Below are 17,312 nucleotides of genomic sequence, written 5' to 3' on the forward strand. Positions count from 1 at the left end.
AAATCATTTTTCAAGATGATAATGCATCTTGCCACAGAGCAAAAACTGAAAACATTCCTTGCAAAAAGACACATAGGGTCAATGTCATAGCCTGCAAATAGTCCGGATCTTAATCCAATTGAAAATCTTTGGTGGAAGTTGAAGAAAATGGTCCATGACAAGGCTCCAACCTGCAAAGCTGATCTGGCAACAGCAATCAGAGAAAGTTGGAGCCAGATTGATGAAGGGTACTGTTTGTCACTCATTAAGTCCATGCCTCAGAGACTGCAAGCTGTTATAAAAGCCAGAGGTGGTGCAACAAAATATTAGTGATGTGTTGGAGCATTCTTTTGTTTTCATGATTCCATAATTTTTTCCTCAGAATTGAGTGATTCCATATTTTTTTCCCTCTGCTTGGTCTAAAAAAGTAATCGTTACTGCCACAATTTTTTTTTCCTGATTTCTTATAGGTTTCTTGAAGCCAGAAAGTTACCATTTGAAATGACTTTAGTTTTGTGTCATGTCTGTGATCTGCTTTTTTTCTACAAAATTAAACAACTGAATGAACATCCTCCAAGGCCGGTGATTCCATAATTTTTGCCAGGGGTTATAGCTATTTGTGTTAACAAGCACTTGAACAGGTGTACCTAATAAAGTGGCAGATGCGTGTATACGTCAGTGGTTTTGCTGCAGTATGTCTAAAATGGCAAGTGAAAAGCAAGTCATTCAATGCTTTATTTACATTTCAACTCCACTGTAGGAAAAAAGAGTGTATTTACAAAATATACCACATGAACCTTTACTTCAAAAGGTGAACCCATTTGTCTTTTAACAGATTGTAATTCCAGCCAGAGCATCTTTCCAGAAAAGACTTCTCAGTTTCAATATCCATGAAATTGTTCACTGTGAATTGCAATAAGCAGCTGAACCTAATGACAGACATAATGTGAATAAAACTGTTGCAGGCAGTGACAGAACAGTTCATACTGTAAAGGTTAGACTTCACAAAGTGTCCATATTGTGGACACTCTCTGACTTGTCTGTTTTAAAATTTTTAAAAAGCAGAGGGCACTTTGTGAATGTGTGAGTCACCTTTCTTCATTGTGACCTCTCGTGTGTCTCTGGTGATTTTTTGTGAGGTTTGATCTGATTTTGTGTCAGTGTGGTTTTGTACATTGTCCTGTTGAGCAAGACCCCAGGCCATGAGCTCATCCATCGGGGAGTGAGTGCTGTGAACCTCCTTTTCCTTACAGTTTCTCCACTTCATTCGGCGGTTCTGGAACCAGATCTTCACCTACAGTAGAAGTAAGGTAAAACAGAATTGCAATTCAGTCTGTACTGTCCTTTTGAATTCCAACCTTTTCATCGTCACTGTCACAGGTATTTTCCAGAGACTGTATATATACTGGACAAACCCTATGTAACATCACTATAGGTTTTCTGAAGAGCAGTTTCAGCCTCAAGATGGCAGTGTCCAGCTCCACCTAAGTCTCAGCCAACCCATAAATGGGTAACGAAGTGGAGTTTGGGCAAGACTGGGGTGACATGAACAAGATGAATGAAAACCAAACATACCCACCTATCTCCAACACGGTAGGTCATCTAAATTTGTATAACTTTTTTTCTTATTTTCTGCATACTGGCTGGTAGTGATGGCCATGTGAGACCTCATGAAGAAGTTGGTGTTTTATGTCTGATAACTGGCAATGTGTGTGTGTGTATATATATATATATATATATATATATATATATATAATTCAAAGCACAATGCACTTTAGTTAGTTTTTTTTTCTTTTTGGTATAGATACTTCTAATGAGTGGGATCATAAAAAAGTCATTCTTCCTGAGGCTTCATTTGGCCATCACTACTGGCCTGTGGTTATTAAAACAGGCCTTGGGTATGGGTGTTTAAATGTATGACTGGCAATATCACTGTAGCTAAGCATGGGCATCCTGTTGACTTTCTCCAGCCACTGGGGTCCTCAACACTTTAGAGCCCAAAACAGTTTTAGTACCAGGCTGTGAATATGGTTATTTCTGCTGTACAGTTGGACATGAGGTTCTATGGGGAGTGACTTGCTTTGGAGTCTGCCTTAAGTGGCCATTCAAGGAATTGCAGGTTTTGGCACTTCAGTGTTGGCTTCAGTGGCTTGGTATTTTCCTTTGAGCTATTACATATAGCAACCAATGTTGCTTCAGTTGATTTATATAACTGTTTTACTATAATTCCAGAATCAGAGATTATTAAAAAACACACAATGTCTGTGAAAACACACCTGTGACTCCTTGAGACTGAGATTGGCTGCCAGTTTGTTCCTGTCTGTCTTGCTGATGTACTTCTGCCTTCTAAAAGTTCTCTCCAGCTCTTTCCGTTGTTCCTCAGAGAATACAGCCCTCCTCAGTATCCCTCTGCGTGATTTAGGACTAACATCAGACATCCACATTCGAATATTTGGTCCCTCTGAAAGAAAAACAATAATAAATTGCATCCTTTTTTTTAAAATACTCGGGGGGTGTGGTGGCCAAGCGGTTAATGATCTTGCTTTTCAAGCCAGAAGATTTCTCGTTCAAAATCACCTGTACTCATTCTCTATGTAATGTGGAATTATGTCAAATCAACTTGTGCCAAATCAACATGTAGATCCACTCTGGTGACTCCAAACAAAAAGGGAGGAGCTGGAATAACTTAATTTATCTTACTGATATGCTCCCAATCATTAAGGACCACCTTAGTGATACTAGGTTGCATCACCTCTTACCATCAGAATTTCCTTAACCTCCTTACTTCCTTGTGGCATTACATCAACAAGAGTTTGATAGATGGGAGATGGATCCATACTTTCATGTTGTTAATGTTAAATTCTCACTCTACCATCTGAATGTTGCATCAGAAATCACAACTAAGGCCAGGCAACATTTTTCCAGATTTTCATTTTCCAGCTGTGGAGAGCCAGTGACCTTTGAGGCCTCAGTTCTCAGCTGATAGGAGCAGCACCCAGTGTTGTCTTCTGCTGCTGCAGCCCATCTGTTTCAATGTTTCATGTGTTGCTTGTTCTTCTGCAGACCTTGTTTTTGAGTTATTGGTAACCTTCTGTCTCCTCAAACCAGTCTGACCATTCTTCCTCGTACACCTGTTGCTACAACTATTTGCAAACACCAGCGGCTGAAAGACAGAGTGTGCGCTGTGCAAGCCCATCGAACCCTCTTGCAGCAGGTGTCAGGCTAAATTCCAGGTGACACGAACATCTAACACCGCTCGCATGGCACTTAGAAAATGTGTGGCCATTCGCAATCTTGGAATGACAACAGTCTGCTGACAATCACTGTCATAATCGCAGATAAATTTGTCTAAGTGCCCCACGAGTGTGGCTTTGGTGTGTGCGCTGAACTGACAGGAGGTGTGGCTATGACAGAAGCGGCTGTGGAGATCTGTCATTCTGGACATGCCAGCTGGACAGTACTGTGTTTGGACGGACATCAACTGACAACTGACTACTGTGACGCACGTGTGTCTATTTGCTGTCATCAAGTGGACAAAAATAAAAACACTATGGCGACGGGCTGCAGCAAGTGAGCACGCCTGCACATGGACAGGCTGCCCCAGGTTGAAACCGACCATCAGATCATAACACGCAGCAGGTAATCTGACTGTCATGTCACCCACATGAGCTCTGTTTCACATGACACAGTGTCCTGCAGCGTGCCATCCACAAGACATGCGCCAGCAGATGTGGACATGAATGAGACGAGCGAACGCCTTCTCATTGATTTGATTTCATGACTGTATGTCAGTGACCATGGGTCATCTACAGAGGAACAGATGGATCATATTTGTATTGTCCACTTGATGAGAGCGATTTAATACAATGTGATGTTTTTATATGGTGCGTCATTTTTATTTTATTTTTTTAATACATCCATGTGCTTCCTGATATAAGGCACTGTTCAGCACCTTTTACAGGACAGTGATGGTAGCTCTCTTGGTAAAGTTTCTGGCTGTAATCAGAGCTTTTGGAAGGTGCGGGTTCGAATCCCGTGGGTGACATGTATTTTTATTTTTTTTTCAGCTACGTGATGTGTAACCACATTGCGCAGCTGCTGGGGAAAAGCTGCTGTGTTTATGCGTGCACGGAACCGTCGCAACATGCATTTTTTTATTTGTTATTTTTTTTTTTTCTTCACACCAGCTGCACGATGTGTAACCACATCGTGCAGCTGGTGTGTGGCACTGTATTCCCACGTGGACGAACCGTCGCACCAGCATCGTGCATGCCTGCCCGTCAGCGCGATGTTTCATAGTGCGCACATACCAGCTGCTCCGACGGGTGTCGCCCCGGAGTTGTACATATTCGCATTATGTGTGAAGGGGCCTTTAACACAGAGAACCACTGCTCACTGGATTCTCTGTAGATCAGGTCTATCTGTCCAGATGTAGTGAATTTCTGCAACATGATTGATATTCATTTTATTAATGAGCAGTTAAACAGGTGTACCTAATGAAATGGCTGGTATTTTGCTAAGCAACAGCAGACTGATTTGCCCTGACTGCATGCAGGTTATGCAAGGACCCCTTCATTAAAGAATGCTTAACTGTCTCCACCAAAGAGGTTGTGTTTTCAATGCTGTTTGTTTGATGTCAGCAGAATGTTGATCATTTTAATAAGATTTAAGTTTTTTGGTAAGGTAAACCTTGTGAATGGTCACGAATGAGTAGATTTTAAGACTGCTCTGAATCATGGTGTGGATCGAGATGTTTTTATTTCTTTTATTTATTTATTGGTCATTTTTCTCACATTCTCAAAGGATAATGTATGTTTTGTTATATGCAAATTGTCAGTGGATGTGTAATTTGGTGTGCATCAAGATAATAATTTGGGTCTACTGGAGAAAAATACATACTTTAGTAGCAATGGCTTTGGAAAAAAAATCATCTTAGTAACATATGGCTCATATGCCAATGTGTAACTGAGACAAGGATAAATCAGTAACACACAATCCATTAGGCTATATCAGTTAATTTTTTGTAATACCTCCTGATTTCCATGTTATTTGTAGTCTGGCAAAACAGCACCCTTCTGCACTTCAACCCAGTTAAGGGCTGATAAAAGAAGGGAAATTGGTCTTTGGCAGAGATATACACTGTCTCACTTAGTTAAAAGTGAAAATAGGTAGCTAAGATCCAAGTGTCAGAAGTTGGAGTGTAGTAAATTGAGATGAAACAGTTTATTTTAGTGTTAATGTCATCTAATTGTTCACACTCAAATTGGACACTTTGTTGTAGCGTAGCACATTTCCTGTTTTCATTAAACATGATGCCTATTTTTGTCACACTTTATCACTTGAGTTCAACTCCTTTCTTTTTATTTGCTTAATTTAACAAACTGGGGGTGACTAAAGATATAATCAAAAGCCATTTCATCTAAGAAAAAAGGATTTGTGAACTGTTTGGACCAATCCCACGGTGCCTCACTCACAGGTGCATGCATAACAAAAGTCAAGTGGAACGATGTATCTGATCCATTCATTGTAGCCTTTTTAATCTGTACGACAAATCTGCACATAGACCACCTCTAGCGAGCCCATAACGGGTTTGGACATGCTTCTCACTTCTCTATTGGTACTCAATAGCCTTCACTTAAATAGCTGATTACTAGGTCATTCCTGGGCAACGTGTGTGTCTGCCCCAGTGGGCCAACCACAGAACCCTGAGGAAAATCAACAATAGAGCTGTTCAATGGAAATGCCATTACTTGATGGCTCAGTGGTCCAACACTAAATCTTTTCAGTTGCAGGTATGGAGCCAGTTTGTATGTGAAGATGAGTTCAAATAAGTCTATAAAAGTCACTTTCATTGAATGCTTTATGTCCTAGTCAAGAGGTCTCCAATGGACAGGAATGAATGTTGAAAGACAGGAGAAAGGAGGGGGGTTGGTGAGCCAAACTCTTTAACTACACAATAGCCGTGGGTTGTTCCTGGTTCTGCCTGCTTCTACAGAGAAATGGCTGAGTTTTTTGTGCTTGGTGGAGTTCATTGCTGCAGTGAAAAATTGCTGTGAGGTCGCGTGTGGATGGTGGAGTGAAAGCGGCGATTGGTCACAGCCAGATTTGGCATTGTTGCTGTTGCTGGGCACTGTGGGAAAGTGTCAGCCCACTTAAGAGGGCTCTGGGGAATTAAGGGATGACGCCTTTCTGATTCATGCTGTTTTCCACAACTACTGACAGGCATCATAATGGCAGCAGCTAATAATCATTCGTTGTGGCAAATCTTCAACATTAAAAATAGAATGACAGATGTAACTGATACCAGAGTAGTAAAAAAGTACTTTGCACAAGTTGTTGAGGTTATATATAGTACACTGAAGCATTAGAACACTAAAGTACTTAAAGTATTCGTAATTACAGCTTTATCTAATTTTTCAAAATTTTATCCAACCTTGATGGTTAAAAAAACAAAAAAGACACCGTCGGGCTTCATAACCAAACTTAACCATTTGCTGAGGGAGTTCTGAGCTTTGACGCAATCTGCCATGCTCATCACCAAGAATCTGCACCTGGCAGTTCTGATCTTAATACGACAGAAGACACCATGTTTATTAACTCTGTGTGTTTGTGTCAAAGTGTGTGTGTGCATGTACAAAATAGGAGGCCCCAGGGGCTCTTAAAAAGCCCTGGAAGCCACCCCTCTTCCCCATCCTAAACAGCCGTGAATGGATATGAATAGAGCAGTGCAGAGTTGAGCGAAGAATTAGCTCTTTGGTATTGCATTGGTAATTAGCTGTGGCAAGGATGGGAGACCCCACTGCTAATGCTTAGAGAGGAGCTGAGGCATTGCTGATGAGGCATAAAACACTCACTGGAGAAGACAGGAGGGGGGCTCGACCCACTGCAGCACGCCAGCACGTACTGTGGACTCTGCAGGAAAACGCCGCTCAGCACACCTGCTGGGAAACAGCCAGATATGGTCATGTGACAAACAGGTGCACTCAGGATTAGCACTAATGTTTGATGCCATTAAGGTTGTGTTCACATTAATGTTTGAAATGAGGTGAATCTTTTTTCAAACAGGTGTTTAACTTTTTTTGCAAAGTGGAAACACTTCAGTTTTTTCTGCAGTTGACATATGTGGCACAAAATTGGATTTGCATTTGATCTCTGCCGATATGTCCAATAGAAATAACTGATTTGAATGTAAGATTTACACATTACATTTTTTTTATCTGCCACAAAAATTACATCCAGATTTTTTCATCAGTAATATGAATGTACTCAGACTCCCCAACTTCCAATAATTTCAGTCCACCAAAAAGTTAATGTTTTCAGCCCCCCCCCCCCCCCCCCCCCTTTTTTTTATCAGCAGGATATCTCAGAAAGACAAAAATGGATTTTACTCAAATTTGCAGCAGAGGCCATCCTTGGACCCAGGAAGTCCTGATTAAATATTGAACAAGATGCAGGTCCAGAATATTTTTTAATTATTATTTTTGTTTTCATGTTACTTATAGTCTGACCAAATTTTAAAAAAACATGCTTTTAAACTTACAGAACAGGGAAAAAAAAAACATCCAGAAGAGTGACGTGAAAGAGCAGTGATCTGGTAAATGTGTTTTCTCATCTCCACATTTACACCACCTGTGCAAACTGTTAGTTAAGTGAGTATTCTGTCCTTTTTTTTAAAATCATTTTTATGCATATTTTCCAACTCCACACTGTATAAATCTGTATCCTTGTAGGATTCTCAGGCGGTGTATATTTTGTGTAATGAGGGAGGGTGTGGCCTAAAGCAGTCAACACCTTTTATCAAAATAGAATTACACTATGTAACACAATTTTTGTTCCTGGCTTCTAAGTGTTATATTTCAACTGCTTATGTCTAAAGTCTATGGAAAAATGACTACATTCAGCACAAACTTTGATTTTATTTTTTTAACGTTCTAGAAAGTTCTAAAAGTTTCTTGAAATTTCTAGATAATTCTGGAAACTTCTAGAAAATTCTGGACAGTTCTAGCAGTTATAGAATATTCTAGAAGACTACTCAGTAGTAGTGAAGGCGAATCGAGAATATTCTTGAAAACAGACAAATTTCAAAATATCATTGTCCTGATCACAGAAGGAAAGTTTCTGTGGAATAACAGCTATTTTCTATTTATTTAAGGCATAACAGGTTAGGAAAACACACTGTGTACCCAGGAACAAAACTAAAATAAAAATTTGTTACATAGTGTTATTGGACACATTTTTTAGCTCAGGTAAAATGCCCCCAAAAAGAGCTTTAACAGACATGTAAAGTAAAAAACTGTAAAATGTCTTTCAGAGGGATACAACACTCTTCAAGTAGCTACGCTATTGAGGCATGATCACTGAACATTGAAATATCATTGCAAGTACTCAGTGTGGTCATAACAAAAGTGTGGAGAAGAAACAAATACAAAATAATTGCAAAAAGCCTGAGAAGATTTAACTGTGACACTACCAGGAACCCATTGTTCTCCAGTGCTATGATATTTCAGAACTGCAGCTTAACTGCAGTGCCCAGAAGTAAGATGTGTTGAGTGCTGAGAGATGTGGCCAAGGTAAAGAAGGGTACAAAGGAACCACCACTGAAGAAAAACACAAGTTGAAACATCAACCCTGGGCCAAAACAATCTGAAGACCTATTTTTTTTTTTTTTTTTGATGATTGATGGACAGATGAAATGAGAGTGACTCTTGATGGACTAGATGAATCGGCCTGTGGCCGGATCACTAAAGGACACACAGCACCACTTTGAGTCATACACCAGCAAAGTGAAGGAGGGGTGGTGGTACTGACTGCTATTGTTAAGTGTGACCGTAGGACCGTTGTGGCCGGGACGGCGGTGGGATTGAACCCCAGACTGCTCGCACTAAAGACCAGAACTCTACCAGGTCAGGAAAGGGGAATTCCCCATTAGCCAAGCTAGCGGGAACGTCTTTTCAATCCGGACTTCATCTTCCTACATATCTCCCGACCATTTTTGACTTTGTCCCGAAGTCACAGGTTCATTTAAGCATGTTCTGTGACTACCCACATCCTGCCGACAACGCCATCTGTGACGGTAGGACTTTTGTGGTTGGGACGGCGGTGGGATCAAACCCCGGACTGCTCGCACTAAAGACCAGAACTCTACCAGGTCAGCCATAGGGGAATTCCCCGTTAGCCAAGCTAGCGGGAACGTCTTTTCAATCCGGACTTCATCTTGCTACATATCTCCCCACCATTTTTGACTTCGTCCCAAAGTCACAGGTGCATTTAAGCATGTTCTGTGACTACCCACATCATGCCGACAACGCCATTTGTGACGGTAGGACTTTTGTGGCTGGGACGGCGGTGGGATCAAACCTCGGACTGCTCACACTAAGACCAGAACTCTACCAGGTCAGCCATAGGGGAATTCCCCGTTAGCCAAGCTAGTGGGAACGTCTTTTCAATTCAGACTTCATCTTGCTACATAAGGATAAGCTTGTTGGACCTTTTCAGGTTGAAGATGAATTTAAAATCAACTCTCAAACCTATTACCAGTTTTTAGAAGATATTTCTTCAAGCAGAGGTACAGGAAAAAGTTTGCATCATTCAAAAAATTCATGATTTGTATGCAGGACAATACAGGACATCACATGCATCCAAGTACTCCACTGCTTGATCAGCCAGCAAAGGCCTCATATATGACAGAATAATGACATGGCCCCCTTCCTCACGTGAGTAACCCCTGTTGAGAGCTTGTGGGACCTTCTTAAATGTGAGATTTACAGTGAGGGAAAACAGTACAGCTCTTTGAACAGCATTTGACAGGCTGTAGTTGCTGTTGCATGAAAAGTTGTTCGCCAACGAATCAATAAACTGACAGACTCCATGCATTTAATTTTACAGCACTGAGCTTAAGTAAGGTAACATCTGTTCTTTACTTCAAAAAGTGAGTAAGGTGACCACAGAAATTTGCTACAGTTTAGACCACGTTATCAATTCTACTTGTTGATCACATACCTGATTCATACACAAGTGGCTTTTGATTTCTTTCGCCCACATTCATTCATCTTCTATACCTTCTATGTTTATTGTAACTGTCTTAGATTTACTTAAATTACTTACTATTAGATGTTGTGTAAATATGTGTATTTATTTGTATCTGTTTATTTAAAATGTTAATATACTGTTCAATTTGACGTTCAGATTTGGCAAAGCAATAAAAAACACCATTATTGAATGTATTTAACCCACATATTTTTTAAGTATGGCTTTGGGCAAGTGAGGGGACAGTGGAGCATGAGATTGGCCGGATAATCGTCGCAGAAGGGGCAGTATTGCATTCGCTCTGCCATACTGTTGGGACAAAAAGGGAGCTGAGCCAAAAGGTGAAGCTCTCAATCTACTGGTCAGTCTTTGTTCGTACTCTCACCTATGGTCAGTGGTGGGCACAGCTAACTAAAAAGTTAGCTTTGATAGCCATTCATCAGATAACTGAAAAGTTATCTTTTATGACAATAAACCAATAAACTGCTGAAAATTTTATCTTTACTACAGAAAACCGATAACTACTAGTATTGATTCGGACACGGCCACATCAGATTACACTGTCAGCGTCTGATAAACCAGTTTCATTTTATGCACCGCAGGGGCTGCTGGGTAAATTCAAGGATCCGCTAACTGCTAATTAGCAAAGCTAACTTTTTTGTTAGTGGATTAGCTTTTCAGCTAACTTCAAAAACCATCAGCGAACCAATTAGCTTCCGATAAATTTAGTTCCGATAACTTTTAGACCCCTAACGTTTTTTTTAATACATAGTTAGTAACGGTGAAAAACATTTACACTCAACAAAAATATAAACGCAACACTTTTGGTTTTGCTCCCATTTTGTATGAGATGAACTCAAAGATCTAAAACTTTTTCCACATACACAATATCACCATTTCCCTCAAATATTGTTCACAAACCAGTCTAAATCTGTGATAGTGAGCACTTCTCCTTTGCTGAGATAATCCATCCCACCTCACAGGTGTGCCATATCAAGATGCTGATTAGACACCATGATTAGTGCACAGGTGTGCCTTAGACTGCCCACAATAAAAGGCCACTCTGAAAGGTGCAGTTTTATCACACAGCACAATGCCACAGATGTCGCAAGATTTGAGGGAGCGTGCAATTGGCATGCTGACAGCAGGAATGTCAAGCAGAGCTGTTGCTCGTGTATTGAATGTTCATTTCTCTACCATAAGCTATCTCCAAAGGCGTTTCAGAGAATTTGGCAGTACATCCAACCAGCCTCACAACCGCAGACCACATGTAACCACACCAGCCCAGGACCTCCACATCCAGCATGTTCACCTCCAAGATCATCTGAGACCAGCCACTCGGACAGCTGCTGAAACAATCGGTTTGCATAACCAAAGAATTTCTGCACAAACTGTCAGAAACCGTCTCAGGGAAGCTCATCTGCATGCTTGTCGTCCTCATCGGGGTCTTGACCTGACTCCAGTTCGTCGTCGTAACCGACTTGAGTGGGCAAATGCTCACATTCGCTGGTGTTTGGCACGTTGGAGAGGTGTTCTCTTCACGGATGAATCCCGGTTCACACTGTCCAGGGCAGATGGCAGACAGCATGTGTGGCGTCGTGCGGGTGAGCGGTTTTCTGATGTCAATGTTGTGGATCGAGTGGCCCATGGTGGCGGTGGGGTTATGGTATGGGCAGGCGTCTGTTATGGACGAAGAACACAGGTGCATTTTATTGATGGCATTTTGAATGCACAGAGATACCGTGACGAGATCCTGAGGCCCATTGTTGTGCCATACATCCAAGAACATCACCTCATGTTGCAGCAGGATAATGCACTGCCCCATGTTGCAAGGATCTGTACACAATTCTTGGAAGCTGAAAATGTCCCAGTTCTTGCATGGCCGGCATACTCACCGGACATGTCACCCATTGAGCATGTTTGGGATGCTCTGGACCGGCGTATACGACAGCGTGTACCAGTTCCTGCCAATATCCAGCAACTTTGTACAGCCATTGAAGAGGAGTGGACCAACATTCCACAGGCCACAATTGACAACCTGATCAACTCTATGCGAAGGAGATGAGTTGCACTGCATGAGGCAAATGGTGGTCACACCAGATACTGACTGGTATCCCCCCCTCAATAAAACAAAACTGCACCTTTCAGAGTGGCCTTTTATTGTGGGCAGTCTAAGGCACACCTGTGCACTAATCATGGTGTCTAATCAGCATCTTGATATGGCACACCTGTGAGGTGGGATGGATTATCTCAGCAAAGGAGAAGTGCTCACTATCACAGATTTAGACTGGTTTGTGAACAATATTTGAGGGAAATGGTGATATTGTGTATGTGGAAAAAGTTTTAGATCTTTGAGTTCATCTCATACAAAATGGGAGCAAAACCAAAAGTGTTGCGTTTATATTTTTGTTGAGTGTATAAACCCTGTTGGCTCCTGTCTGCTATGTATTTTGCAGCATTGAGGCAGCTGAGAGGAGCTGAGCTCAACTCTACCCCAGCGGAAGGGGCCTGGCCACCAGGCTGCTACAAAAAAAAAAAAAAACCTAAAGTCACTGTATGTTGTCAACACATTAACAGCATACAGTGGTCCAGTCATGAGGCAGATGTCTTGAAAAGGAAAGCAGATTTGACTTTTGGTTTTGATTTATAAATCAAATTAATCCAGATAGAATAACTATATTGTCAACTCTTAAAATGTACAAAGTGAAAATATAACACATATCTGTTAATTTTAAAATAATGCACTAATTCTGAAGATTTGAATATTAACACACATGCCCAAAGAGATTATGGGTATACTGAGCCTCTGCTCATACTGATTGGTTCACTAATTCATTCTATGTAAAAACCAACACAAGTGAATGTAACGTGTGTGTTGATGTTTACAAATAAATGTGCTTAATGTAATATATGCCATTTTTTCCCTTTTTTTCCATTTATTTCTGTGCTGCTCAATGTGAGGCCCAGGGGCCATAATTGGTCTTCACTCCCCTTGTTTTGGCCCACTGTGTCAAGTGACAAATTCTCTGCAATTTAACAAATTACTGTGAAGCAGATTAAATAGAAGTGTATGGTTTTTACTTTTAAATTTTATTTTAGATTCAACATATTATTTTTCTAGAAACCGTTAGAGTACATTTATTTTTAATGTAATTGTATGTATGTAATGCACACAACATCAACATTTACTTCTGGCCCTCTAGTGGGGTGGCATAGGAAAAAAAAAAAGTTCATTTTGTGATAAAAGCATGGAATTTGGCATAGATATTCTAAATTAACTCATGTTTATTTTCAGATATGGAGCCATCCTGGAGCTGACCTCTAATGAGCTACAGGGACCAATAAAGAATTACACAGGGGTCAAATTTAAAAATGGTCCAATCATCCTGAAAACTATACCACATTATTTGTCTGATCATAACAATTCCAAAAAGGTATAGTTTGGACTATCTATGACTGAATGTTCTGGAGTTATGGGGTAAAAACATAAAACAAATACAAATCCAATATTTTTGTTATAAAAGAAAGCTATAAGAATTATAAGTAATGAACCATATCATGAGCCAACAAACCCACTATTTCTCTGTTTACACATTTTGAAATTCTGGGACTTGGTTGATTATATTACAATACAAATCATGTATAAAGTTAAAAATAAACTTTTGCCTCAACATGTCCAGGAACTGTTCAAAATGAGGGAGTTCAGCTATAATTTTAGAGGGACATTAGTATTTGATATATTAAAAATTCGAACCACTGTAAAAAGTCATTGTGTTTCTGTAAAAGGTGTCAAAATTTGGAATAACTGTTCTGAGCATTAAATCATCCGATACTTTAGTTGGCTTAAGAAGACTTTATAAAAACAATATAATTACTTATTATAGTGTGATGAATCAGGTTAACTGAGTTTGCTACTTTTTTATTGTGTGTTGTACTATTGTTTGCTATGTTGTGGTGAGATATTTTAGTTTGCTGATTAATCTATATTGCTCTGCTTGTTTTTTTTTTTTGTTCTTGTTATCAGTGTACATATATATGTATACAGCAAATGGTAAAAGGGGTGGGTGTTTATAAGCTTTTGCTTCAGCCTACACCCCTTCGGCCGCACAAAGCTGGAAAACTGCTACGAGTTATGTTTTTGTTTAGTGAGAGATTTCTTCTTTTCTTTGTTATTGTTAAGTATGTCTGTGTGTGTGTGTGTGTGTGTGTGCGCGCCAAATAAGATTCATTAATTAATTCAAAAACTGCAAAAATTGTAACAAAGATCAGTTTCAGTTTGTACAGGGGTCAAAAGTTAAAGTTCCTCCAATTTTGGTAAAAAAAAAGTGATGCAAATTATTCGTTGGAAAAAAAAAACGGATTAATAAATGGAATAGTTTTGACTATATTGAATGCTTGATCTCCAAAGTAAAGGTCAAACAAGGTCGACATCCATTGGATTCTATAACGTATGACATATGTTACACCGTAACATGATAATTAAGCATGACACATGGTGCAAACTATTCCTTTTTAAAATGCTATTAACTCAACCAATAATTTGCATCATTTTTTACCAAAATTGGAGCAACTTTAACTTTTGACCCCTGTACAAACCGAAACTGACCTTTGTCACCATTTTTGCTGTTTTTACCCCATGACTCTATGGAATTCAGTCATAGATAGTCCAAACTATACCTTTTTGGAATCAACAAATAATGTGATATAGTTTTCAACATGATTGGAGCATTTTTAAATTTGACCCTTGTGTAATTCTTTATTGACCCCTGTAGCTCATTAGAAGTGAGCTCCAGGATGGCTCCATATCTGAAAATAAACATGAGTTAATTTAGAATGTGTGCCAAACTCCATGCTTTTATCACAAAATGAACAATTTTTATGGAATTTTTATCTAAGCGTCACCACTACTCAGACCACACTAATTCATTGTCCTTCAACAGAAGTAATTTTGGCACCTCTGCTCCCAACATATGTGATTTTGAAGTTACCAGTAACTTGAAATGAGCTTGTTTGTTAATTTCTTTCATTTTCAAAGTGCCGGTCTGGTGGCCAGCAAGGCCACCTCTGTTTGTTTAAATGCAGTATGCAAGTCACGTAAGATGCAGTCTCCAAAATGAATATTTTAACTAACGAGACAATATTCAGAGTGCATACAGTATGTGATTACACTTTTCAGTCTTTGTCCACCAGCAAAATACTCAAAAAGCAAAGACTGATTTCACTGACATTTTGTAATAGTCAGATTGGTAAAGGAAGAGCTCAAAATATTTTGAAGTGGATCTGGATCAGGCAGTGGACTGATCCAGGAAAAGGATCCAGTTGACGAACATAAGTGATCACATAATGTCCTTAGGGGGAAAAAGTAAACATTAATAATAAAGATGTGCTGAGAAGAATGACGTTGCTGCGACTGTGGAAATTATATATTTGTGGAAGCTTGCATAAGATTAACATACTGTAAAAGTATATTAATACAGCACATTTTTTTCTTATTTGCTTCAGTAAGTATATAACTTGCATTCATTTACTTATTTGATACTGAACATTTTACTGAGACATTGAAAATTTTACCACTTATTTACATTGATTGTCTACTTTGGAGAACGTCCTCTACCTGACTGATAAACACATTCAAAGAAATACAGGGTGTTAAAAGCAATTTGTGATTGATTATAATAAAGAAGCTTGTTTTCATCTTTACAATGGCTGTATTTATAATATATGTTAAAAATGTTTGCAAAGGTTAAGTCAGATAGTTATTGTTGGCTGTTACTTATATACAATTTTTAAACATCTTATTAATTAATTAATATGATTTGTGTTTCAGACATTTAAATTATTGGAAAATATGTGAAAATGTGAAGTTACACCATGGCAAAAGAATGTTTTTTCTTTTTTACATGTACAAAAGTTTTATGCATGCTATAAAGATTTGGCAAAATGTAGATGTTGCAAAAATTAGGAGCATTGAAGAGTCAACAAAACAAATATTTGACGCAACTAAACTTTGCCTTTAAAACAGAATACTTTGGAATTAACTATGCAATAGATTGACAAGAACACTGTGTTCATCAGTTGATTCTTTATTTATTATTTCCCACATTTTTTTAAATCATGCATTGACTTTTTGACATCTAATCTAGAAACATATTTTGTTAATAGAATAGAAAAATTCTCAGCAACATAAGTTTAAAAATAAAATAAAATTAACATTTGGAAATTTCAAATTTGGCTTGTTACAAACAGGCTGATGAAGAAAAACAACAAAAGCTGCATTTATACAGAAACACTGGTGTTTTTGATGATATTTTTTGCTGAGCACCTTATTTGCATTTTTTTGTTTTTCCAAAGTCAACTGATATAACACAACTGACTGCAGCAAAGAAGCGGTTACTGTGTAATTACAGTAATAGAGAAGGGAGAGGTGCATAAAATCTTTGACTTCTTAAAAGTATCTATTTACCTGAGTGCGGCAGAACGGTTCGTCCTGGGTCTCGAACCTGCTGCAGACCCTGTGCTTGGCTTTGAAAGGCTCCAGGGGCCCAGGTGGTGCTGGGGCGCTCACATGCATCTATCTTCAGACGTGCACCTGCTGTCATTTCTGGACGTGTTGAAGATGCCTGTGATTGCAGCAGATTGTCAATAAGAAAACTCTTTCCAGAGCTGCCAAAGCCCGGCAAAGCAGGAAGACAAGGAGCCATGTTCCTGATGGTGCTCTGGACCGAGACCATCCTGTGCACACAGTCACAGCTCAGTGACACTATATTCTCCTTTAATTCCTTTTTTTGGTGACCTGGCCAACTTCATTAAAGTGTGAAGAAAACAAAAGTACTTGGTTCTTCCTCTTTTGGGCCTGCACTTTGCTACGGAGCTGGACTGTGATTGGCTGAGAGGCTCTAATGTGCTTCTCAATTCGGATCAGGCTGAGTCCTTTCTGGAGTGGCAGAAGGTGGGTCTGGCTCATTCATTATGTCAACCAGGCTATTAAATGATAGACATCAGAGACAATGAACTGCTGGCCAAAGTTTAACGTGCACCAAACAGTCTTCATCAGTAGTAAATAGTTTTCTCTTTTCTTCGGCCTCCCTCACAGCTCTATTGTGCCTCCAAAAAAAAAAAAAAAACTCAAAATCACGTGCAGCAGTGCTTTGACAGTCTGCAGCAAGCCTGGCTGTAGAATGATCCAGACTTTTGGGAAAAAATTATTTCTTTAAATCTGGACTCTTCTTTGCAGAGAATAAGATGTTGAAGACGAAAAAAAAAATTTGAATGATTTTTACTGAAATAATGCATCCATTGTTTGGTTT

The 17,312-nt window shown here is 39.4% G+C and overlaps 1 protein-coding gene across 2 annotated transcripts; it reads right to left on the reverse strand.

The window, feature by feature from the left end:
- Window positions 1–905: 905 nt before the first annotated feature.
- dbx2 (developing brain homeobox 2) lies at window positions 906–16,828 on the reverse strand. Of its 2 annotated transcripts, none has more exons than XM_034175594.1 (4): window positions 16,469–16,828; window positions 6,834–6,917; window positions 2,256–2,440; window positions 906–1,273 (listed from the first exon to the last, which is right to left on the reverse strand). In XM_034175594.1, the coding sequence occupies exons 1-4, from the start codon at window positions 16,734–16,736 to the stop codon at window positions 1,034–1,036; spliced, it is 777 nt and encodes a 258-aa protein (XP_034031485.1). In that variant the 5' UTR covers window positions 16,737–16,828; the 3' UTR covers window positions 906–1,033. The 2 variants fall into 2 exon arrangements, with proteins under 2 accessions (XP_034031485.1, XP_034031484.1); XM_034175593.1 differs by having other exon boundaries at window positions 6,834–6,920.
- Between the last annotated feature and the right edge of the window lie 484 nt (window positions 16,829–17,312).

This window comes from Thalassophryne amazonica, chromosome 8 (genome assembly GCF_902500255.1).
Source record: "Thalassophryne amazonica chromosome 8, fThaAma1.1, whole genome shotgun sequence".
Classification (NCBI taxonomy): Eukaryota; Metazoa; Chordata; class Actinopteri; order Batrachoidiformes; family Batrachoididae; genus Thalassophryne; species Thalassophryne amazonica.